Here is a 25,470-nt window from a genome sequence, read left to right as displayed (position 1 = left end):
TTGTGATATATACCTATCTTTATATGTGCACCCCTTTCCCGGCCAAGCAAAGGGAATGCATTTCACCAAAGAGAGACGTACAATAACTGGTACAAGGATGGATGCTTCAGGAATCAGAAAAGGGGATTTCTGGGGATTAGCCTTCACTCATGGATTGTCTGGTACCAAGATACTGGGTCCAGGGAGAAGAAAGGATGGGTCTGGGGCGGAGAGAGGGTTATTACTCACAGAAAGTCCAGTGCTGGGACTGCGGGGTTAGGGGTATCAGCCCCAATCCCACCCCCAGTCACAGACAGTCCAGCACCAAGACAGCTGGGTGGTCAGTATCTGTTAACCCTCCCTGACAGCCAGTCCAGCACTGGAAGACACCTACCGTAGTACACTCCTTGCCCAGCGCTGGCTGCTTTCTCATTTAGCCACATACTGATTCTGAGTGAATTTGCTCCTCAGGAACGTGATTCCATTGTGCGGTTGGTCTCACCATTCAAGCCTCCTTTCTCTGCTGTTCCCACTGCATTTTTCTACTTCGGCTTCAAATCTGTTCTGTGTTTTTGGTCTTGTGGCTGCTCCCTACGACGACACAACTAGCCCCTCACAGTCTCGCTCCCTCCCTCTCGGAGGTGCCCCTTGAGCTGAAAAGTATTTCTGCCCTAGAGAGACACCATTTACACATCCCACAGGATCCTTCCTTATCTCTTGGAGCACTTTCTCCTTTTGGCTGGTCTTTAACACACACACACCTACGCCGCCTCCAATTTCCCCAAAGCCGCCCCCTGGAGGAAGGTGCCAAGAATCCTACTGAAGACTCTGGATAAGTCACTCTTACTGATCGCTGTATCTTAGCAACAGCATTTATAGAAAAGTTCAAGGTATGGAGAGAGGCATTTATCAGAGCCTGCAGGAATGGAGCAAGGTAGAGGGAGAGATGCTCACACATACACCCCCCTATGCAGCCACCTTTCCACCACACACATGCAGACAAATCCACCTTCGTACCCATGCAGACCCACCCCTGCATGGACACCCCACGGACACCGCCAGAGACAAATCAACCCCTGCACCCATACAGACAACCCCACAGAGACATATCAACCCCCTGCACCTGTACAGATACCCCCACAGAGACAAAATCAGTCCCTGTACCTGTACAAAAATTTCACATACACCTACCCACAGAAAAACCAGTCCTGAACCCCTGTACACACACACACACACACACACACACACACACACACACACACACACACTCTCTCATCTGCCCACCATACACCTATATGGGAATTACCATATTCACAAAAATTCCTACCCTCACTCCCAGTATGGTTGCCAGTTTTCCAATTTTTTTAAAACTGGACACTACAGCCCCCTCCCAGTCACTCGCTCCCCCCTCCCATGGGACTCACCTGCCACCTGCAGAGCTGGGCTGGGAGGAGCTGTCGCGGTGCCTGCCTGCTTGCCCAATTGGGGCATGGCAGGGCAGGGGCTAATCGGGGGGCCAGCAGAGGGGGATTTGGTCCCTGGAGCAAGAGTCAGGGGGCATAGCAAGACGGGGGGGTGGGGTTGGTCACCGGAGCGAGGGGCCATAGAGAGCCGGGCCCCGGCTGAGAAGGCGGTACCTACCTCTTCTCCGCTGGAGCTGGGAGCCAGTTCCTAAGCTTCTCTCCAGTCCATCAGCTGAGCTCCTCCAGCAGCAGCTGCCCTTCCCACCCTCCCTGCAGCAGAGGCTGGTCACTGTGGGAACCAGACTTTTGGTGTCTGGTCAGTCGTACTAACCAGACACTGCACAGGTCCCCTTTTGACCGGACTTTTCAGTCGAAAACCAGACACTTGGCAACCATAATTCCCACATAGCTGCCCCCGCCCACAGACACCCCCATTTTTCACACCTGCACCCTCATCCTCCCAGCACAATTGTACTCACACACAGACTGATCTTTTGACATTGTTCACAGAGTCCTAAATCTTTATGTTTATTCATGATAAGCTGGAGGAGGGTGGTGGAAATTACAGCTTGCAGAAAGCCCTGCCCCCAGCCCATGGCGTCTTGGTCTTCAGTCATCCACCAGGGCACAATACCACCATGAAACCCTGGGAGCTAGAGGTGGGAAAGGGTGTGTCTCATACCCTGCCCCACTGTCCTAAACCAGCCCTATGAGACCAGTCTGCAGGTGGGACATCAGAACCCTTTAAAGAACGAGGATATTCCATGGGGTTGAGATAGTATCAGGTCACACAGGAGGTGGGGAGCTGTCCCCAAGAGACACTAGAGCAGCTGGAGGTGTGGGGAGGACAACCCTAGGGGCGGGCTCTATGTGTTTGTTGGGGGGGGGCGGAATTGTCCCCATGATCCTGACCCAGAGCGTCTGGTTCCCATGGACACTGGGACAGCTTGGGCACCTGACGAGGGCACTAGAGTAATTAGCAACCACTCGTAATACTCTATGTTGGTTGTAGGGGGATTCAGTGCTGGACTCCTCTCTGCAGCTCCGCACCCGCCTCTGCCCTTATCCAGTCCCCCTTCCGAGCCCAACCCAGATACTGTCGCCCTGCCCCTCCCACGGGGATTTCTGAAGTCACAGGAGGTGCTCTGCCCTTCCAGACACTCCTCGAGCTCGCCCCATCTCCAAGTGGAGCCTTGGACCTGGCTGCCTCACAGTCCGCAACCCTCCCCCCCCCCGGATACAGACTGGAGTGTCCAGGAGACAGAGGGACAGAGCCTCCCCTTTCCATTCACTACAAATAACTGATGTGCAGTGCATTGGGTTTATCACAGCTCCCGGGCTCCTCCGGGAGCGGCTTCTGCTCACTACCTCCTGCTGCTCCACTGGTCAGGGGACACTCCTGTCTACCATTGCCATTCTGGGCAATCTTGCTGACCCCGCAGTCCTCCGCTTCCTCCTCCTCCTCTTCCTCTTCCTCCTCTTCAGTCTTCTCTGGGGGACGTGCCACCACCTCCTGGCTCTGCACCCGGCGGGACGGCCTCAGGATGGCCCTGCGGAAACCCTGCTTGAACCGGTAGGAGAGGAAGCCATAGATGATGGGGTTGGCGCAGCTGTTGGCGTAGGGGAGCACCACAACGAGGAAATAGACCCCGAAGAGAGACGGCTCTTCGGGCAATGGGCAGACCACGTTGATGATGTTGAGCACGTAGAAGGGAAGCCAGCAGAGCACGAAGACAGCCACCACGGCCACCACCATGCGAGTGACCCTGCGCTCTGACCGCTTGCGCTTGGATGAAAGGGCCCGCACCCTCCGGCCGGAAGAGCGGACCTTGACAACGATGAGCAGGTAGCAGAGGCAGATCACCAGCAGTGGCCCAAAGAAGCCCAGCGCGGCTGTGTAGATGATAAAGCCAGCTCTCCACACGGAGGCTGGCTCGGGCCACTGGATGTGGCAGGTGCTCATCCCCAAGGGGACGTTCGAGAACACCACCACCGGCAGCACCACCACTGACGACAGCACCCACACCGTGGCGCTAACGGCCTTGGCCACGCGGGCCGTCCGCCACTTTGACGATTTCCCTGGGTGCACCACGGCCAGGTAGCGGTCGACGCTCATCACAGTCAGGCAGAAGATGCTGGTGAACTGGTTTATGGCATCCACGGCCATCACCAGGCGGCACATGAAGGAGCCGAAGGGCCAGTAGGAGAGTGCGTTCTGTGCAGCCAGGAAGGGCAGCCCCAGCATGAACAGCTCATCCGCCAGCGCCAGGTTGAGGATATAGACATTGGTCACCGATTCGTTCACCGAGTGGCGCAGGACCACGTAGATGACCAGGGAGTTCCCAACCAGCCCAACCACGCAGACAATGAGGTAGACCAGGGGGATGAGGACTCCGCTGACATCCATGCCCGGGCTGGCAGTTGTGGATAGGTTCCCCAGGATGGAACTTGCCCAGCTGGTGGAGATGTTCCTCTCCTCCGAAGCCACAGGAGTGGGGGAGGTGAAAGCAGGAGAGTCCATGGCAAAGGAAGGATGGGGCGATCTCCCACTGGATCAACTGGAGAGTTGGAGGCAGGAGGAGAGGAAGAAGAAAGGCATTTACACTTTAAAAGTCAGAGCCGAACAAGCCACATGTAAAATAGCAGGCATAACGACATGTGGGCACAGACACAGGTGGGAAGGAGAGGGGGGTTCAGATGCCGGAGTCTCTAGAGCATATGGGAGAATGTCAGATGTGACCAGCTGTTTAAGAACCCACCATTGGGTGTTTGAGACAAGCAGGAAAATGGCCTGATACAGCCAAGTGACTTCCCAGGGGAAAGAGCCCAAGGGAGCAATCACAGACCTCCATTTCCTATTGAAAATGGCTCCGGGGCTGGTGAAGTTAATTTCAGGGGCCCTGATTCTCATGTATGCTGAAGCCTCTTTACATTGGACCCGATCCTGCTGTAAGTCACCAGGACATTATTGTCCACCCCCCGCCCACTACTGAGGCTGAAAAATCCCCTTGAAGCCCAGAGCAAAGGTCAGAAGCTTGGCTTAGTGCCCTGGAAGAAGGAGAGGCAGGTTTTGCATCATCCCTGCACATGAATAAAGGAGGAGTTGGAGTATTTATAACATTCCCACTGGAGGCAGATGGAGTTATACATCCAACTACCACCCGCTCTCACTCTCTCTGCACCCCAGCAGCAGCTCTCAGCCTTCTCGAATCCAGGTTGCTAATGGAAGGGGCAGACCCTGCCTCACCACTCCACAGCACCAAAACAAACTTCAAGCCCTCTTAATCTTTTTATGCCCAACTGCCCGTCACATCAGGCTTTGGCAAAGAAACGCTCAGAGTGAACCCTGTACAAACAGGCAGCTTGTGTGTGTGCCAGCTGTCCACTGACAATGGCAGAGATTGAACATGGGACGGGAGGGACGTGGTTCTTGTCCGTCGCCTCTTTGGGGCGGGGCTGGGGCCATGTGGGAGCCGCAGCTCAGCACAGGGCAAAATGTGGAGACACAGCCTCTTGCCCCAAGCTATGCCGGGGGAGTCTATGGTGGCAAGTTGGCGATGCTCTTGGATTATCAGGGGTCTGGAAGAGCCCCTGTGAGATTTCAAATGGCAGCCCCATGCCTTTGTCACCCCTTGGTGTATTGATCCCACTGCTTGATTAGCTCCTCAAATAGCCATATTGTAAGTGGGGAGGACTTGCATGGAAGGGGATGGATGCTTAGCCACCACGGCACCTTCCCCACCCCAGTCTCACCTGAGGGTTTGGGCCAGGAGACCCCTCAATGTTTCAAAGCTTATCCCAGCTTTTCCCTAGTAACGAGGCTCGGCATCTCAAAGGACACGATTTCCAGTCCTACCCACCTCCAGCAGCTCAGAAATATGCTGAGACCTATTTTGCCTCATGGTGTTTTTCAAACCGTACAAAACCAGGGCAGGCAAAGATTTGATATTAAAAATCTAAAAAAACCCTGAACATTAATCAAACTTCTGGAAGCCTCAGGCAAAGTCTGAGGTTTGGGTTGGTTCTTATAATATCGGAACATGTTGTGAGGAACCCCACAGAGATACCTCCCATGTTTCACACCTTCTACTTGTGCCCACATTCCAGTGGGCCCCCTCTGCCCTGGTTCTCTACCAAACACAGCTAGGACATTGTTACGTTATCCTTGTTATCTGTGTTGAATGAGCTTCTGGTTTATGACAGGGGGAGGAGTGGAAATGCCCAGAGAGGGAGCTGAACTGTTTAGGGAAGTCCGAGAGGGGTGTAAATGGGATGAAATTGAACAATGGGAAGCTCAGGCTGAATATCAGGAAAGGTTTCCTGACAGTGAAGTCCATTGGGCTGTGGAATAACCTTTGCAATGGAAGCCCCATCACTTGGGCCACTTAATACGAGGCAGGCAAAGCCCTGAAAATACACTGTAAGGAACCGCCCTGCACTGGCCAGGAAAGATGGACTGAATAGAAAGCGTATCCTGCATCTTGGCAGGGGGTTAGACTAGATGACCCCTGTGGTCCCTTCTAACCTTCTGGTTCTATGATTCAAGCCTTTCCAATTTCTAACCTTTATGATTCTTTGAGCTCTTCTCCAATCTTTTCCAGAGCCCTCTCAGTGCTGTACATAGGTGTTAATTTTTTCCGGGGAGTGGCAGGCACGGGGGCCAGGTACAGTGATAGAGGGTATGTCCCCACTGCACGGTAAAGCCCAGGTCTGTGGGACCCGGGCTTGGGGACTCAGTGTTTCCAAGACCGCACTTGAGCATCCACACTGCATTGTAAGCCTGGGTTTACAATTGCTGGCCCCAAGTCTCACAGCCGTGCTAACACGTCCATACTGTGCTTCGCAGATCTTCTGACTCAGGTCTGTGACTTGACCTGCCTCCCCACTGCAAAATGACAGGGCTTGGACCTGAGTCTCAGATGGACCCAGGCTCTGACCCACCCAGCTCCTGAATGCTTGCTGACCCGAGGCAGGCTGATTTGTGTGGGGCAGAAGGGGGCTTGGGCTCAAACCTGAGTCAGTGCCCAGACATAGTGTGCCATGTAGACATACCTAGAGAATAGGAATAGGCTGATGGCAGGAAGTAAGGAGTGGTGAAATCTAAGTCCCATAAAGAGCGGCAGGTAGAGGCAAGGGATCTCAGTGAGTGCTCTGACTGCAGGCATGGGGCCTCATGGGAGTATTGGTGCAGCTGGACGTCTGGGAGAGGGGTGCAGATGTGGTGGACCCAATGGGGTTGAGGAAACTATTGGGAGATGACTGGGGAATAGGATCAAGAACCTGGCTACTTAGCTTATAAGCTCTTTGGGGCCGGGTCTTTTTGTATTGGGGCACCTGATGGGGCCTCTAGGTGCTCCAGTAATGCAAATAAACCATAACAACGGTACGAGTGTGTTTGTGATTAGGGGTTGGGGTCCCAGGGAGGTGGGGGTTTGTGAGTTAAGTGCCAATTTCTATCTTTATCCAAGAAATCCAAACTCTTTAGGAATAAGAAACCACACTGACAGTGGGAAACGAGGGAGAAATTGTCGGGCGGGGGGGGGGGGGGGGGGAGTGTAGCAGAGAGCGGAATCACCCAAGCATAGATCAGCTTTGTAAGTGATGGGAAACCCACCTAGAATTCCCTGAAGCAATGTACATAGCCTCTCTCTTGAATCCTGCACCTTCTCCATCCCTCCCACCTTGACTTGCACCCATTCATTCCTACTCCAGTTCATGACTCGCTCACCCCCTGCACTGGGTACAGACACCATGGCCATCACCAGCCACCAGTCTGTGGGGACAGAGCGGGGCAGGAGAGGCAGCAGGTTCCATTTGGGGGGACTGCAGAACCAACTTCTGCACATGAGAGCGCCTGGAGGAGAGGGTGGAAAGAGGAGGCAGATCTGCCTGGTACTTACACGTCAATGGGATTTACGTGTTCCTCCACGCGCCGGGAGAATGTGTGTCATATTGTTTCTTCCCCTTTAAAAAAAATTTCCCAATGAAATCTCCGTGTGGTTTGAGTCCTTGAGGGGCTGGAATTGCTTGTCACACTTCTCCAGAGGTGCCTGCTGCCCTCACCTCTTCTGCTGCTCCAGAGGTGGTGGGACTTTTCTGCCTTCTTCCAGCACTGCCACATCTGCCTGTTCACATTCTCCCATCTGGTCTCCAGGGCTTGCCTGCTGCAGGGACCAGACCCAGCTCCCAGCACTGCTCAGTGGAGCCAGGACTCCCCTCTCCAGCTCTCCATCCGCTGAAGTGGGGGCTTGGAGGACAGGGTTAGGTAGATCAAGCGTGTCAGTTACTCCCGGGAATGATCCCACCAGCCAATCAGCATAGACTTGGGTGGGGGGGTGGGGGGAAGAGAGCGAGCATGAGAGAGAGAGAGAGAGAGTGAATGGTAGCAGAGGGAGAACGGGGAGAAGGAAAAGAGAGGAGTGCCAGAGTGATTGTGATGGAGAGAGAGAGGGAGGGAGGGGGGGAGGGAGAGAGAGAGAACGAGAATGAGGGGGTGGTTGTGACAGATGGTGACGGAGGGCAAGCCAGAGAGGGAGAAGGAATGAGGGGGAGTGGAGGAGAGTGAAAGCAGGAAAGGAGAGATGCAGAGAGCGGCTGGGTGCTGTGAGAACGCAGTGCAGGGGAGGCAGGCTGGATGGAGCAGGTGGCTGAGCCCTGCTCTCCAGGGGGAGTTTTTTTATAGGGCCGCAGGCGGGGTGAGGGATTACAGATGCACAGGAGAGGTGTTCCCTGCCCCAAGGAGCTTACAGTCTAGGCAGGCACAATTGGTGCCCACAGGGCTTCATCATGATCACAGTGCATTGGTATTTATAGGGGTCCCGGGGGGGGGCACGAACCCCAACTTCCACTGCACCCTTCTCCCCTCCTCTGTCCCACAAGCATCTCCAATAGGACAAGGGAGAGTGAATGGGGGAGTAGGGATCTTTCTGTCTCTACCACCTACCTATCTGGGGCCATTTCCCTGCTGGAGCTCTCCTAGGGAAGGAGAGCTCCCCCCCCCCCCCCCCCGCCGCCCATTGCCTCACTTCTGCGAACAGGTGATCTGATCTCGGGCACAGAAAGGGATTGGCTCCAAGGGGAGAAATCCAGCCCCCTCTGCAAACACATCCCTCTGGATAAAAACAATAACCCCACATTGCCAAGCATCGTTCCTGCTGTGCTCCTCCCACTAACTGCTTCTCTTGCCCCAGCTCCCTTCCTCACCTCCTTCACGAGAGTGATTTCTGTTTGTTTCCTATTCCTCTCTGGGGGCGCATTTCCCTCTCACTCAGCCTTTGAGATCCTGCTGGTTGCCACTTCCCACCTTCAGTATTTGAGCTCCTAGGGCCAAATTCGGACCTGATACGAATGAGTGCAAGTGCAACTCCATCGACTGAACATAGAATCACAGAAATGTGGGGCTGGAGGGGACCTTGAGACATCATCGACTCCAGCCCCTTGTGCTGAGGCAGGGCCAAGTAATCCTAGACCATCCCTGACAGGTGTTTGTCCAGCCTGCTCTTAAAAACCTCCAGTGATGGGGATTCCACAACCTCCCTTGGAAGCCTGTTCCAGAGCCTAACAACCCTTGTAGTTAGCAAGTTTTTCCAGATATCTAACCTAAATCTCCCTGGCTGCAGATAAAGGCCATTACTTCTTGTCCTGCCTTGAGTGAACATGGAAAACAATTGATCACCATCCTCTGTATAACAGCCCTTAACACATCTGAAGACTGTTATCAGGTCCCTCCTCAGTCTTCTTTTCTCAAGACTAAACATACCCAGTTTTTCCAACCTTTCCTCATAGGACAGGGTTTCTAAACCTATCCTCTTTGTTGCTCTCCTCTGGACTCTCTCCAGTTTGTCCACATCTTTCCTAAAGTGTGGCGCCCAGAACTCAGTTCTCCAGGTGAGGCCTCACCCGTACAGAATGGAGGACAGTTACCTCTCATGTTTTAACGTACAACATTCCTGTTAATACACCCCCGAGTGAGATTAGCCTTTTTTTGCAACGGCATCACACTGCTGACTCATATTTAATTTGTGATCCACTATAACCCCAGATCCTTTTCTGCAGTACTACCGCCTAGTCCGTTAATCCCCATTTTGTAGTTGTGCATTTGATTTTCCCTTCCTATGTGTAGTATTTGGCACTTGTCTTCATTGAATTTCAGCTTGATTTCAGACCAATTCTCCAATTTGACAAGGGCGTTTTGAATTCTAATCCTATCCTGCAAAGTGCTTGCAACCCCTCCCAGCTTGCTTGCCGCCTACAGACTGGGATCCCAGTTCTGGGCTCTGCTGGAACCTTTTTGTGTCAGCTGAGCTGCAATAAAAGGACTGCAATGCTGGCTTAGGCCTGGTTTACACTTAAAATGTAGATCAGCACAGCTATGTCGCTCAGGGGGGGTGAAAAAGTCATTGTTTAATTTATTGATTAGTTCCCAAACCTCCTCTGTCAATACCTCGGTCTGGGACGGGTCCTCAGATTTTAAGCCACTCTCATGATTTTAGGGAGCCTGACTCATGAGTTTTGAAAGCTTGGGGTTGGCGATAGATTCTGGCATTTACACCCCCCATACATATGCGTGTGTAGGGAACCTGAGACCAGACTCCATTGTGTTGTGCCTACAGCACGCACACCAGCTGTGAATTGGGCTCAGGCACCTCATCTCACAGTGCAGGTAACTGCGGAACCCACCGCCGCAGAACGTTATCGGGGTTAATGCATGAAACATCGTGCCACAGGCTGTCTCTGAGGTGAGCCTGGCCTCTCTGAGCTACCCCTGAAGTTAACCTGTGGAACTCACCACCACCCACGGAATTTTCTGTTACAGGCCCTAGCCGACATTAACCTGTGAAACTCTTTGACGCAAGGTAGAACCTGTGGAGCTCAGACGCAGGCTTGTTGCAGAGTGGAAAGCTGGTTCAATCCAGTCCTCCTGCCCTTTCTTGTTACTGCCTCTGGATTTTTCTTTACCATTTGCTTTGTCCTGAACCCTCCTCCAGCTTGTGAGGCTCCTGGTAGTGGGGGTGGGGAGAAGGGAAGCCTGGGTGAGCACAGATCTGCAGTGCTCAGGAGAAGTATGCTCTGGAATCTGCCCTAGCAGCCATCATGTAATGTTGCTTTCCCTATTCTTAGCAGCAGCCAAGGCTCCTGGCCCCCCCTGCAGTGAAACAGTCATCCAGGTGCCGGCAGCTGCAGATTCCATCGCCCTGCTGGGGCAGCTCTCATCTGTTTGATTTCAGCAGATCCGTGGGCTATTTGCCTTGGTTGGTGACTCATTCCCACCCCGCCTTCCTGCTTACCTCACTGTGTGTCTGGCTATGTAAGTGAGTGCCAATGTATGTATAGGTGTGTGTATGGGTGTAGGCATAAGTGACGGTGTCTACAGGTCCCTTGGGGAAAGTATGCAAGCTCTGACAGACCGTATTAGCAGGCGCTCTAGAGGATCCATAAGTTCAGGTTGTCCTAGGCTCCTTTCCTGTGCCCCACACAACAGACTTGCTGGCCTTACCTTTCCACTGCCTTTGGGGAAGAGGCTTGCCTGGGCTCTGTCAGGCGAGGCCCTTTGGCTGGTAGGTCCCTGAGGAGAGGAGACTTTCTCCCACAGACACAGGCAGATCTGAAGGAAGGTTAGCAATAGCTAAATGAAGGCACCTACCAGCTCAGCCTGAGATAGGAGGCCGCTCCCTTTCAGCTGACCCTGCCTTCAGAACCCCCCCCGCCATCATCCCCAGCTTGAATCTCAGCTGCGGTGATGCCCAGCCAGTCTGACGGCTGCAGAAGGGATTCAGCTGGTTGGCTGCGGTCCCTCCGAGTGGCCAGAGATGCCACAGCCAGCATGGTGCAGCCACAGCATCAAACCCGGACAGCCAAGCTTGCAGCGAAGTGCCAGAGAAGGGACACAAGACACTGATGTCAGGAAGGTACAGGTGGTTTATTGACTCTCATTCCCTATACAGAAATTGACAGGAGGAGGGAGGGAGGTTGTGCAAATGGACAAACGAGTGCTACAGATCCATATTGGTCCTTCTAGGCAGCAGAAACAAACAAGCGCTGTGACCACCAGAGGTATCAAGGTCCAAGACGCTGACACCTTCAACCCCTGTTGCATCGGCAGAGCCTGGTGTCGGGAGCGAGCTGAGGGCTGGGGCTGGAATCTGTGTCCAGAACAAGAGGAAGCAGGTTGTGAAGCCAGCTCCTACCCTTCCACCCTCCTACCCCACGTCATCCATCCCTCTCATTCCAGCCCAGCTGTGATGTGAGGAGAGAAGAGAGCCTTTTCTCTCCCTCACTTGGCCCTGATCAGCTCTGTCTCCTGTCCCTGGCCACTCTGTGCCTCTCTCCTGCCTCCCTGCGACCTTATGCGGAGGGCGGGGGAAGAGCAGGGGAAGCAATGTGAAGGGGGAGGAGAGGCAACAACTGCCTGGTAATGGGCAGCCACAAAGCAGTCCCTAGTGGCCAAGCAGGAAAAATGCAGGGGGAGGGGCTTTTTTGCAGTTTTCCGTATATGGTGAGTCAATTTTTAAGGGGAGGGACTTAAGCTCCACGACCCCCACAACAGGTCACCCCTGCCTCCAAGGAAGCACTGAGGTCCCAGGTCAGAGGCAGGTTTTGGGGTCCCATTGGGGGAAGCTGGCGACAGCAGCTTCTCTTCAGGGTAGAGTCAGGAAGTCCAGGAGGAGAGTGGTGCGGCAGGAAGGGGAGTCCTGCAAGTGGTCTTTCTTCAGGGCAGAGGGCTCCCCCTAGGAAGCACCAGGGTCCTTTCAAGGGAGAGAAGGGGCTATCAACAGATTTGAATCCCCTTAGTGCTGATAGACTGGGGTCTGGAGGGGAGAGGAGCCCTTTCTCACCTACCCCTAGAGGAGGCTGCAGCCCCGTTTTTTCGGTCTGGTGGGCTGGGGGCAGAGAACCGCTCGGATCGCCTCGTCAAACACCGTTTTCAGGCCACGTTGTGTCAGCGCCGAGCACTCGAGGTATTTCACAGAATCTGCCAGGAGAGAAGTCGGCACCATCACTGGGAGGAAATGGGAGTGAATCCAGGAAGGCCCCATCCCAGTCCTGCAACTGTGAAGGGTCCTCACCCAGAAGAGACGCCAATGAAGAAATCTCAGGGCAGGGCCAATGTCAGCCAGAACAGATGCATCCATCTGTCTCTCTGTCTGTCTGCTCTGGCCCCCAACTCTGCCGTGGCTGAGCATCTCGCAGTCAGTAACGTATTGGTCCTCACAACACCCCTGTGAGGTAGGGCAGTGCTATCACCCCCATTTCACGGTTGGGGAACTGAGGCTCAGAGAGACTGACTTGGCCCCAGCCCTGCCAAAACGGCTTCACAGCCATAGGAGACAGATTTGATGGATCCTCAACCCCGGTCGGGCTGTCAAAATATGTGGCCAGGCTGGTGGAGCGGAGAGCATCCTCGCTCTGAGAGGGGAGGATGTGGTGGCTGTGCGGAAATGGGAGGTAGGTTGGGGGCGAGTGCTTGTGATTCGTCCCTGGGGGAACGGCTGTGCTCCACTGACTAGCCCCCTCTTCTCTGAAATCCCAGCTGAAAACACCTCATTTCTCCCTACCCTGTGCCTCTGCATCTCCCCCTCTCCTCTCACCTAGCTGCAGCTCAGGTTTAGGGGCTACACGAGGCAAGGAAGTGCTGTACTGTATGGCGGAGCAGGGGAAAGAGATGGACATAGATGAACAAAAAAGGGTGAGGCAGAGCTACCATCTTCCCCGAGTTGCTCGCACAAACCCCAGATCACGGGGACAGGAAGAGGAAGCAGCGGTTGGGTCTCTCTGAGACAAGTTAAAGACCTCACTGTCCCTCCTACTTCCGGACTTGGGGAGGAGGGTTCTGCCAACAGAGCAGCTGTGGCTTTCACAGCAAAGACTGACCAGCTAGAAGAGGCCAGGGAGGGATAGCTGGTGGGGGATGGGTCGGCAAAAGATCTTGGCCAGAAGAGGGGCAGAAGACAGGGAGCTGAGGGGTGGGACTCCCTCACAAAGGGTGTCACAAAAAGAAAAGGCCAGGCCTGCCCTTCCTGAGCCCTCAATACCCTGTTCTGTCACACACCCCTTGGCATTTCTTCCAGGTGCCCGGTAGCAGCTCCCACTCAGCTTCATGGGATCCTGCCCATGTTCCCCATCCCCTGCCAAGGAAGCACATGCCAAACTGGTGGAGAGCACATACACACACACCCGTCCTCTCCCCCAGCGGCCTCAGCGTATTGCCAGTATGGCCTTCTACCTACCGATCTCCTTGGCCAGCGCGAGGCCCTGCGGGTATGTGATGGGCGACAACTTCTTCTCCTTCAGCTTCTCGATTGTATCCTTGTCGTCACGGAGATCCAGCTTGGTGCCCACGAGGATGATGGGGGTGCTGGGGCAGTGGTGTCGGACCTCAGGGAACCACTAGAGGCAGGTCGAGAAGGGGCCGGGAGGAGAGAGAGAAAGACACACACCCACACACCAAATAAAATCCAGCTGCCACTGTTCCCTCCTGCACTGTCCTGTGGGTGGGGTCCAGAGGCAAAACCCCTGACGAGGGAGCCCAAAGTGGGACTTCCCTCCCCCAGGAGCTGAGACACCGGAGCGGCGGAAGGGAGAGAGCTATGCAACAGCCTCAGGCTGCCCCCCAGCTGACTCCCTCCCCTTTAGGTGGGAGCTGTAAAAAGGGGGGCAAATACACTGTTGGTCCCTCCCCCCGCTGAATGTTGGGGGAATATATCCCCACACCCCATAAATTACCCACACATAAGAGCTGTGCTGAGCTGGTCTTCGTTGAAAGTTGCCCTCTGAACGTGCAGGCTGCAGCAGTGAAAGCTGCTGGGGCCAGAGCAGTGAAGGGGCAGGAGTGGGGGGCAGGTGCTAAGGAAGCACCCAGGTGGGAACGGGGAACAGTGTCCTGGAGCAGCACATTTGGTGGGCCCTAGAATCTAGCCTGGTTTGTTCGTTAATCTCTCTTGGACAACCCAGAGGCTGTGGGAGGCCAATATTCTAGCTACTCCTGAGAGAGACACAAAGGAAAATAGCTCTCAGGATCCAGATAATCCATCAACCGTTACCGCCCACGCTCACTGCACAAGCGTTCCTTTTTCAAGGCCATTGCCTGTTCGTGCGGCTCTCGCTGGCTCCTTGAGCTGCACGTGGCGAGTTAGTGCATACCTCTGCTCTCTGCACAGAGACACCTCCACACCAGCCACAATGCGCTTACCTTGGCGCGGACGTTTTCATAAGAGGCCGGGCTGACCAGAGAGAAGCAGATCAGGAAGACGTCCTGTAAGGACACAGCAGCATTCGGGGATTAGGCTGAGGGGGACCCCTCCCAGCACCATGCTGGAGCATTCTGTCCAGCATAGGAGAGGGGTGGGCTGGTGAAAGGTGCTGGATTGACAGCACTGGAAACTCAAGCTCTCTTGTTATCCCCCCCAAAAAAAGGTACAGCACTGTGCACCTTCCCTCCATCCCTCCCAATCTGTGCAACTCAGTCCTGACATTTGTGAGTGCCTGGATGGGAGAGAAGGTTGTTCAGTCTCCTGGCCCAGCCAGCCCTTGGTAACACTGACACGGTTACTGAGGGAATCTATCATTGCTAAGTGTGGCGGTGGAATTTTTGTGATGTGGACTCCTGTCCTGCTGGGGAAATGGACTGACTGCCCCTCACTCATTTCCCACAGATCATCAACCAATCATCAGATGGGGACGGTTTTGGTTTCTGCCAAGGTGGGGCCAGATTCCAACTGGTCACAATAAATGCAGGAGTGAGACCTAGCTGGTACTCGGGTACTCAGAAAAATACTTCTCTGGTGGCCCCATCACTGCAGAATTTAAACTTTAGTTTAAAAAAAACCCAAACACTGAGCCTATGTTTCTAGCCCTTCCAAGTTGTGAAGGAAACCTGTTAAATGTGAACTGATGCAGTGTTGTCTTCCTGAATCAGCAACCAGACTGCTTGGGGATAATAGCACTGATGTGTGTTGACTCTGAATCCTACTGATGACCATATGAACACAATTAACTATTTCACTGCTGATTGTTTTAGCAGACTGTGGATGGAGCTTGAGTAGAGTACCACCATTCTCTCCCCTGCCCCCCGCCCATCAGACCCTGTTTAAACATAAAAAGCTCTGTTTCGTGGACTCAGAACACTCCACTCTCACAATCAGGACACAAGAAGACATGAAAGTCTCCATACCTCATTTGCAAATCCCCAGAGTCATTCAAATCCTGTGAGAGATACCTTAGTGCTGAATAATACCATATGATATTTAGATCACTCTCCAAAATATTCCCCATAATCCCTTCACCCTTTTGGATCCCCAGATGCATAGCATATAAAATAACGGGGATGGGGTCTTCGGGGGCTGGTAAGCTCTCAGAGAGGGGCAAATTAAGAGAGGAACTCTAGCGCCATCTCAGGCCGATACTAAGTCCGACTTCTCCAGCACAGGGAGATGTCGTCAAGGGAATGCGCCCTGGGTGCAATGAGTGGGGAGCAGGGCACAGTGAGGAATGACCCACCGTCTGCGGATAGGAGAGGGGCCTCAACCGGTCATAATCCTCCTGCCCAGCTGTATCCCACAGCCCCAGGTTTACGGGCTTGCTGTCAACCATCACGTTGGCAGAATAGTTATCGAACCTGCAACGCAAAGAGAGAGAGAGAGTCGGTTCCTCAAACTAGGGAGATGAATGTTCAGGGGGCAGGAGGCCATGGCCACAACGCACCTCTTTCTCGCGCACCCGGGCGGGGGGGAAGAGACACCCCCCTGCAGTGCTTCAGTGCTGCTGGCTCACCGAATACCTGCACCCGTCCCACCGCAACCTACCTCCCTATAGCCCAGCTGGCCCGAATTCCTTCCCAGCTCCAGCTTATCCCACTGCCTTTGGGGCTCCATCCTGCCAGCGAAGCCCCAATCTGTTGCTTCTCCTCAAGTTCCCCTTGCCAAGCCCTCCCCACTCTCCGCTCCAGCTCTGCGCTCTCTAAGCCTTCATCTGCACCCTTTTGTTTTAGAAGCCAGATTGCCCTCTTAAACAGTTTCACGCCATCCGCCTTCTCTGTACCACTCAGGACCGTGCTCCCTGCCAAGCTCCCCGCTGGAATTGGTAAGGACGCCATGGTTTGCACCCCTACTCGTACAAAACATGCTGTGGTATCTCTAATGCCTATAGCCAGTGAGGCTCTCCTGTCTTGGGGCAGAGCGTCCCCTGGCGCCGTGCTGGAACACAGGGTCACTGGCAGTTCAGAGAACAGTTGCCACCCATGCAGGTGCTTCTTGTAGGTCTCCCATCCTGAACCCATTTGTTATATTTTTCCCTGTGCAGAGAGCAACCATAAGCTCTCAGTCTAAAGTGAAGGAAAAGAGCAACAAGAAAGAACCAAAGTAAAGTCCCTGTGAGGGAGCACACCCTGTGCATGTCTCCTCTGTAACAGGCTGCCCCAACTCAGAGAACAAAATGGCTGCCTCTCTCGGCACACAGGGCAGGGGTCCTAGATAGGAACTGGTGTGGTGCACAGCAAGTAGAAGGCGTTGCACAGCTACACACACCACACCGTTTGGCACACGGGAGGTGACAGTATCGCAGCACAATCCGGCCACCAAGAAGAGGCGGCTTCTCGCAGCCCAAAGCTCGGCTCAAATTGACCATGGCAAAGGGTGAGATTTAAGGTGCTCCCTGCCCTGTTTGCACAGTGATTTATATGCAGCTTCCCAGGACGCTTTGCTTTGCTACTGTGGTATAACAGCAACACACACCTGTCTCTTCCAGGGAGCTGGAACCCTAAGGGCCAGATTCTGACAGCCTTACCCCCACACACATGGAGTGACTTCAGTGGGACTTCTTGTGCAGTAACGCGCTATTCACTGAGAACAAGGGCATGTGCTCACATACATGCCAACGGTGGTGAAGGGAGAGAGGAACGTCAGCTTGTACCATCCCTAATCAAGAGCTGCTAGTAGCCTGCACTTGGGGCCATCCTAAATTGCATCCCTGCTTCAGTGGCCCCTATAGGAGTTTGCAGTGGTGCAGATCTGTCCCAGCCTTGCACCTTGCTGCCTGGACACACTCCTTGCATCCTTTACCCTGTCCCCTACAGCTAGGGCCCCCCCCCCCCCCCGAGGCAGCAGAGGGTTGGCTCTGCACCAGGTATGAAGGCTCCCTGTGCCAGTGCTTATGTCTTCCTTGTGGTCCCTTTAGGTCAGGCTCCCTGGTGTAAAGGAATCACAGGGCAATGATGAAGTAGGCCCCTTGTCCATTTCACAGCTGGTGAACTGAAGGCTGGGACTATCCAGACACCAGACAGCCCCATAGCCTATAAACGAACAGCTTTCTGGTGTCGAGACTTGACCCAGTACTGACTTATGGGTGCAGAAAGCTAGTACTCCCGATGGTTGTGTGTCTCTCTGCCCTCCTGCTTGCCCTCTGCCTGGCCCCCCAGCCCCCCATCTGCTGGATACTCACACAGTGGGGATGTATTCGCCTGGGAAGGCATTGGTGGTGTAGCTGATGAGGAGACAGGTTTTACCCACAGCTCTGAAAGAGACAGAAAACACACCCAGGACCTGTTACTGTGATTCCTGCTGGGGGGGGGGGGGGAGGAGGTTATCATGCCTTCCCTGACCAGAAAGCCAGACGTAGCAGAGGGCTGGAGGAGAAGAACAGAGAATCCAGATTCTCAGCCCTAATCACTGCACAAGCAGGGTTAGAGTGTTAGAGGGAAAGGGAAGGAGAGAGGATGTTACATTGCACTCGTGTCTTCTAGCCTAAAAGTCGAGGCATTTTACGGACCTTACACAAGGATCACTCAGCTGAAATGCAGTCACTCTGGGCTGGAGCACAGCAGCTGTTTATCAGTGCACAGCAACAAAGAATTTCTGACAGGAAACGGAGGAATATATGTATCCGTTTGATACAGCAGTGACAACGTAGAGTAACCAAATGCAATAGCCCAGATGGCACCCCCAACAGGATAGCACCCTCTAATGCCACGATGGGACATGTACCAGGGAAAGGACACCTCATGCTATATGAGCACGGCACCATATTGGCTTCCCTGAGGCTACCTACCAAGCGTCATCGCACGCTCCTTCCATCTGACATGGCCCTCATGAGCGGGGCTGCCGGCAGCGAGGCTGCTCTTGGGGCTTCAGAGCAAGCAGCCAAAGCTTCCTCCCCCCTCCTCCCCTTCTCCTCTCATAGAGTCATAAGGTTTAAAGCCAGAAGGGGCCATCAGATCATCTAGTCTGACTTCCTGTATAACACAGCAACTAGACACCTGCAGCTGGCCTGTGCCCGCCGACTCAGGCTCACGGAGCAGGGCTGTTTCTTTGCTGTGTAGACGTCCAGGCTCGGGCTGGAGCACAGTGGGAGGGTCCAGAGCCCAGGGTCCAGCCCGAGGCCAGAAGTCTACACAGCAATGAAACAGCCCTGTGAGCCAGAGTCGGCTGGCACAGGCAGCCATGGGTTTTTCTTTGCTGTGCAGACCTACCCTCGCAGGCCACCGGCACCACCCAGCTTTCAGTGGAACATGGTGGAGAACTAGGTGGCCAGAGCATTCCAACCCCAAAAGAGGGCGCTAGTGGGAGAGAGACCAGGCACTTGAACCTATGTCTCCCACAGACTGAGTGCTCAAACCACTAGGCTGTGTCCAGAAATTCCATCCTGGACCTGACACACCATTCCAATGAATTGGCATTTTCTGTCACACAAAAAAAGGTTCCACGGAAAAGTTTCCAACCATCTCTAATGAAGGGCAAGGGAGCCAACTGTGAAGGAACAAAGAGATTACAGAGAGGGAAAGGAATCACAGCCAAGACAAACAGGGGAAGGATGGCCTAGTGGCTAATGGCCTGGCCTTTCCCAGCTCTGCTCGCTGGGTGACCTTGGGAAAGTTATATAACCTTACTGTGCCTCCATTTCCCCATCTTTAAAATGGAGATAACAATACTGACCTGCCTCCCAGGTGGGTGGCAGCACCTTAAAGCAATGGAATTAGCAGAGTTCTGGAGGAGGGTTATAGGGTTACTGTGCTGGGGGCCGGTTATGGGGATAGAGCCATTGAGCTGAAGGAGGGATATGGGGTGGCAAAGCTATGGGGGAGGGTTATGGGATTATTGTGTTGGAGGGCCATGATGGGGTCAGTGGGGAGAGATATGGGGCTAGCAGAGCTATAGGGTTTATGGGGTTAACAGTTATGGGGGAGGCTCTGGGGCTGGTAGAGTTATGGGGCAGAGTACTGGCGTTGTGTTGGGGGAGGGTTGAGGGGTTAACAGAATTCTGGGGAGAGGTTGTGGGGCGGCTGTGGGGTTAGTCCCAGGGTGTTTCCTGTGCAGGTGGTTTCAGGTACTGCTCTGTAGCCCTTACTTTCTGGTCTTTACGGTACTTTCCTGGCAGGTACCAACATTTGTTTGGGGTTTGCTCTGTATTTCTTTGTCCCTCCCCCACCCTCTTGCCTGCCCCTGCCTCCAAGGTGGTTTCTATAATTTGATCGTTTGTTTGCAAACTTCCTCCTGGGGCCAGTTGAAAGGAGGAAGTGACTGCAGGGTGCTGGGCCTCTGCAAATGTCACTTCATCTGCTACCGATAGCTGCCCCAGATAACAGCATCACCAGCTCCTAGCCTGGAAGTGGCTTAACCCTCACAGTGCCAGACACTACTCTCGCCTCACAGCTCTCCTGGGCCCTGGCTGCTTGTCTCCCAGTGCCCCTGTGGGGCAGCAGCCCACTGGAGCCCACCTTGAGGAAGCTCCTGCTGTTGAAGGCCTTGGCTGGGCCATATCCACTGACAGCAGGGTGCACGCTGGCCAAGCGGTGGATAAGCCAGGCAATGATTATTCTGGGTTCAGATGCCCAGGGTTTCATTGCCTCACATACCTAAGGCAGAGAGAGGGCATCGCGTGTCTCAGGGGTGAAGGGAAAGGAACATCTTCTCCCTGCTGCGCCCATGGAAGTCCCACTGAATGATCTCCGGGACAACTCATGGAGAGAGCGTGGGTTCTGAGATGCACAGAAGAGGACCCACAGTGCCATCCATGCACCACTGCCATGTGTCAGTCACCGCCCCCCACCCATGGCTTGTGGCGTGGCCCAGTAGAAGGGAAACCACAATCTCCCCCACTGTGTGTTAAACCTGACTCCAGTTCTACCAGCAATAGCTGCAGCGGGGGAGGCACTGTAGAGGGGACACCTTCATCTAGGGGAGATCGGCCAACCTACAAATAGTTCGTCCTTCAGCGGGCCTTCCCCGGAAAATGCCCGTCCCCCATCCCGACATAACGCACAACCTCCATCGCAGACTGCCCCCCTGCACGCCCTGCCTGGCAGAGAAAGAGAGCGAAAGCAGTTCAGAGGAAGTCAAAAGCAAAGAAGGTGAAATGTCACCAAGAAACTACCTTCCCCCTTCTCTGCCCCCCCGCCCCCAAAATAGAAGGGTACGTACCCATCTCCCACCACCACACACTTGATGGCCTGCATTTCTCTGGCCTCACGGAGGAGGGCGGCTCCTGTGGCAGGAGGAGTCAGGCAGAGCTAATGCTCTCAGGGGACCAGAGGAAAGACCTGTACAAATGTAATGTCAAATCTAGCGTTGAAGGGAGCAGCAGATCGTGGGGAGGGAGGAAGTGGAAGAGAGACTGTTACTTAACCCTCCCTTTCTCGTCAGTCCCTCCCCTCTGGTAGTCCAGGCCACTGGCTGAAGGCGGGGCATGTGCAAACATGCAGTTTGAAAGACAGTTTCATGCACCAGATGACTCAAGTAATTTCTTTTCTATGCTTCCTGTCCCCAGCTTTGAGCAGCAGGGGGTGCTGTGCTGCATCCAGCCAGGGGTTAAATTAAGGAGGAGAAAGGGGGAACACCATTCCCTCCCCTTTGCAGAGAGAAGAGGGAGGGGTCCTCCTTTTCTTCCTGGCTTCCCCAGAGCTCCCTTTCCTCTCGGGCAGGTGCAGTGAGGACTCACCACTCAGGGTAATCTGCTGTGGGTGCTGGAGGAGGAGCCGGCTCCTGACTGAGGAGTTTCAGGGCTTCCCAGCCTTCCTGTTCTCAGGTGAGCGTGGTAAAGAATCACAGAGAAAGCTGAACAAGGAACTTTACTGGAATTGGGAAAGCAGCGTTATCCCTACCGCTACTCTGCCTCTCCCTCTGCTTCACTGCTCAGCTTCTGCCTAGAACCTTCCCCACTCCCCCTCCTGCTCGGCTTGCTACTGTGGAGAAACAGTACTCACCTATAGGTGGGGCAGCAGTAGCAGCTCCTGATGGAGGAAGAAGAGGTGTCTCCTATCCATCTCCTTTCCCCTAAAGGAAGATCTATCTGTCCCAGCTAAATTCCTATACTGTGCCTGTCACTGTGGTATCTAAGTGCCTCCTTCATGCTATATGGAGACCCAGTCCATCTTAAACAGGAGACTTTTATTAAACAAGTCAGCTACAACTACAGCAAAACCAGGCTTCCCTGCAGCTTGAGCCCCAGCTTTGTCTCCTTTGTTTACCAGGAACCACCTCCCTGCCTGGAACATGATACAATCCACAGAGACATCTAGTGGCTGAACAGCATAATTGCACGTGAACATATTTCAGACCCCCTTCCAGCCACTTTGCCCTGAGCAGATGGTCTCCCTTCTATCCAATCTGCTCGCATTATTCTTAAACAAGGGACCCTCAGCTGGCTGGAAGGGACATGATTATATAACAAAAGGGGAAATTAGCTTAGTCTGTGAAATACACGCACACATCCATAGAGGGCCAGACTGTGAGCCATTCAGTGAAAATATAACAAACCAAATAATGCAGGGGTTGGCGGTTCACTAGCTATATAAGCATCTCAAACCTCCTGCCATTGTCCCAGCCAGTATCACATGCCCTAATCTCCTCCCCAGCAGGGCAGGACAGACCCTTGGATGCTGGGTCTCAGATGATGCTCTGTGTCTCTCTCTCAGAGGGCCCAAGGACTCCTTCCTGGTAGTCTGTACAATGCAGCATCTTGAGAACCAAGCCGCATGGGGGCAGGGACTGCAGTGTTACCAATAGCCAGCCTTGCCACCCGCATTGGAATTTCAGCCTGGGGTGGATGGTAGAGCCCCCTCTGATTGGCTGCTTCTGGGAAAGAGCAGCCAATCACAACTGCTGCAGCAAGCAGGCAGAGCTTTCCCCCACTCCAAAGGAGTTTTTGGGTAGGGGAACAGTGTGAGGGATTAGCCAACACCATTCTCACAGCAGGAGAGGAGGGACTAGAAAGCACCTAGCAGCTCAGGGCACTTCTTCACCTTCCTCCCCCCCTCCTATGAACAATGGGTCAGTCTGCTCTCTGCTCCTCCTCCCCCACTCCCATACCTGGTGCATTCTCAGGCCTGGAAGGCGGCATGGGATGCCTGGAGCTGCCGGTGGGGGAGGGCAGTGGTTCACTGAGGGGCAAGGGGCAGGTGTGGGACTGGGCGGGGGGGAGGGGGGGGCACAGAATTAATTAATTATAATTTTGGGGCACCATCAGGCAGCCAGAGGTAGCCCTGTGGTGGGGACAAAGGCCATCTTAGTATATAAATTTACTGCACCCCCCCCCCACACACACACACACAAACTACACTGGGGCTGGGCCGGGGGAGTTCAAAAACCAGCAGACAGACCAAAACCACAATATTAGCTATAAAAAAAATCTCCTAATTTTGGGGCTAATCTCCTGATTTGTCAGGATTCTTGAACTTTTGGGGTTAGCAAGACTGGGCCTTGGGAAGGTTGTTCTCCGGTGTCCTGCCTCCCACAGTGGCCAGTCACTGATCTTCCCAAGCGAGGTGCAAGAATCCCAGCAGGTAGGCAGTCACGAGATAACCTGCCCCCAGGGGAAGTTTCTCCAGTTGCTAGAGGTTGGCATTAGTGCTGAAGCATGATGGAGTGCAACCCTTCCACAACTCCTGGTTACTTATTGTAGGTGGAGCTACCAGCTATGGTTATGTCTATACTGGAGCTGGCCGGTCTCATTCCCAGCTCAGGCAGACATACACATTCCAGCTCACGCAGCACTGGCATGCTGATGACAGGTGATGGCAGCCCCATCGGAGATAGCAGATGTATATTCAGTGGGCTAGCCCAGCCGCTGCACCGCTATTTTTAACACACTAGCTTGAGCAAAGCTAGCTAGGGTTGTGTCAGATGCTACCGGTGTGGTGCTCTGCTTTCTCCTATGTTGATATCACTCGGCTGCGTGCGTGTGATCCCTCTGTGTGCTGCCCCAGCTCTGCAGATAGCTGACACAGCAAACCCGACGAGAACCTCCAATAACCACAGACTCTAGTAAGGTACGAAGGCACCTCAGCCAGGTTTATTGCGACCCTGACACAATTGCAGTTCCCTGTAGGTTTCTTAGCCTAAGTCAGGGCATACTACGAGAAAGTGCCTCTTGGCAATGGACTCAGTTCAGTCAGTGGCGGGACTTTCCACTGCCCCTACGGCTGGACAAAGACACCACCCTAGGGATACATTCTTATACACAGGTACAAACAAGTTACACATCACTCCTGACATATTGAGGTGCAACCCCTCTACGTAGCAAGGTGCCGCCTCTCACCTTGTACATGTTGGTTCGATCAAAACAACTCTATCCATCATTTTACCCTTTTGCCCCTGTCATTGGGATGGGTCGGCCTGTTCCATGTTATCTGTGGAATGTTCCGGTATAGTGTATGTTCTGATATCTGGTGTCCAGTACCTTTTAGGTATGTCTCTTTTTGCAGCATCAGCCCTTTCCTTGCCAGCTTCTGTGAGCAGGGCCTGCCTCTGGCTCACAGCCTAACTTTGCTTTATGTTAGCGAAGTCATGACCATTACTTTAGTTCAGGCCTTAGGCCTCACACCGGGCCTCTGATTCCGAGGTTTATATCTCAGGGCCTCCTCTTACTACAAGGGTGACCAGATGCCCCAATTTTATAGGGACAGTCCTGATATTTGGGGCTTTTTTTATATGGGCTCCTATTACACCCCACCCCCTGTCCCGATTTTTCATACTTGCTATCTGGGGAATTGGCGCAGTATAGATTGAGTGTAACAGCATTGAAGAACAAGGACGGAGAGACAGTAATTGACAGAGCAGGGATGAAGGAGGTCTGCAAGGACTTCTATACAGAACTGCTCAAATCAAGAATCAACGTCCCTCTCCCAATGCTCCAAGAGTCAGAAGAACGCATCCCCCCAATAATCGTCAGCGAAATCCGAAGCACACTACACCAGATGAAGAAGGGGAAAGCTCTCGGCAAAGATGGAATAACGTCAGAAATGATTTCCGCAGGAGGTGAAAAACTTTGAAAGGCCCTCGCTTTAAGATTCAGTTGATATCTTGAAGAAGGAAAAATACCATCAAGCTGGAAGGAGTTCAACACCATCTTGCTGTACAAGAAGGGGGATCGAGAAAATCTTAAGAACTATCATCCTATATGCCTGCTCTCTCATATCTATAAACTCTTTACAAAGGTGATAACGAACCGACTCTCGCAGAGTCTGGATGAACAACAGCCGAGAGAGCAGGCAGGGTTTCGAAGAAATTTCAGCACGATCGACCATATATTTACCCTTAGCCAGCTCCTAGAAAGAGTGAGGAATACAAACTCCCGCTGTGCATTGCTTTCGTCGACTATGAAAAGGCCTTCGATAGCGTCGAGTTCAACGCAATATTAAAGGCGCTCGCAGAGCAGGGCATTAACACGCAGTACATCAGTTTGTTGAAGGAGGCGAATACTGGATGTACAACAGACATTACTCTCCTCGAAACTCCCCTCTGCATCCCAATCGAGAAAGGTGTAAAGCAAGGCGATACGATTTCACCTAAACTATTTACCGCCTGCCTTGAAATGGTTATGAACAAGATCAGTTGGAGGAGTGGTGTTAATCTCAGATTCGCAGACGACATCGTACTAATTGCCGAAAGCACCAACCAACTACAGAGCATGCTACAAAGACTCGACAAGAAAAGCAGTCAGATCGGTCTGAAAATGAACCGTTGCAAAACGAAATACATGCGATCAGATGTCTTACGAAAAGCCCGAATAACGGTAACAGGAGAAGAAATTGAAGAAGTGG

The 25,470-nt window shown here is 53.4% G+C and overlaps 2 protein-coding genes across 2 annotated transcripts; both read right to left on the bottom strand.

Moving 5' to 3' along the window:
• Positions 1 to 1,945: 1,945 nt before the first annotated feature.
• On the bottom strand, positions 1,946 to 7,892 carry SSTR3 (somatostatin receptor 3). The gene is made up of 2 exons (XM_005302455.4): positions 7,343 to 7,892; positions 1,946 to 4,000 (listed from the first exon to the last, which is right to left on the bottom strand). Exon 2 carries the CDS (start codon positions 3,961 to 3,963, stop codon positions 2,734 to 2,736), a length of 1,230 nt encoding a protein of 409 aa, XP_005302512.1. The 5' UTR covers positions 3,964 to 4,000; positions 7,343 to 7,892; the 3' UTR covers positions 1,946 to 2,733.
• A 3,450-nt stretch (positions 7,893 to 11,342) lies between these two features.
• RAC2 (Rac family small GTPase 2) lies at positions 11,343 to 21,049 on the bottom strand. The gene is made up of 7 exons (XM_005302456.4): positions 20,852 to 21,049; positions 17,877 to 17,948; positions 15,939 to 16,056; positions 14,632 to 14,694; positions 13,670 to 13,829; positions 12,282 to 12,414; positions 11,343 to 11,584 (listed from the first exon to the last, which is right to left on the bottom strand). Exons 1-6 carry the CDS (start codon positions 20,884 to 20,886, stop codon positions 12,284 to 12,286), a joined length of 579 nt encoding a protein of 192 aa, XP_005302513.1. The 5' UTR covers positions 20,887 to 21,049; the 3' UTR covers positions 11,343 to 11,584; positions 12,282 to 12,283.
• Positions 21,050 to 25,470: the final 4,421 nt, after the last annotated feature.

This window comes from Chrysemys picta, chromosome 1 (assembly GCF_011386835.1).
Source record: "Chrysemys picta bellii isolate R12L10 chromosome 1, ASM1138683v2, whole genome shotgun sequence".
NCBI lineage: Eukaryota > Metazoa > Chordata > Testudines > Emydidae > Chrysemys > Chrysemys picta.
Note: the sequence above shows the minus strand (reverse complement) of the source record. Positions and strands in the feature narration are given on the sequence as shown.

Excerpts from the sequence above, each read along its gene's own strand:
- SSTR3 (XM_005302455.4), bottom strand. The coding sequence starts at position 3,963 with ATGGACTCTCCTGCTTTCACCTCCCCCACTCCTGTGGCTTCGGAGGAG.
- RAC2 (XM_005302456.4), bottom strand. The coding sequence starts at position 20,886 with ATGCAGGCCATCAAGTGTGTGGTGGTGGGAGATGG. Across the intron at positions 17,949-20,851 it reads TGTGTGGTGGTGGGAGATGG|AGCTGTGGGTAAAACCTGTC; the intron begins GTACGTACCCTT and ends TGTCTCTTTCAG. Across the intron at positions 16,057-17,876 it reads GGCGAATACATCCCCACTGT|GTTCGATAACTATTCTGCCA; the intron begins GTGAGTATCCAG and ends TTTGCGTTGCAG.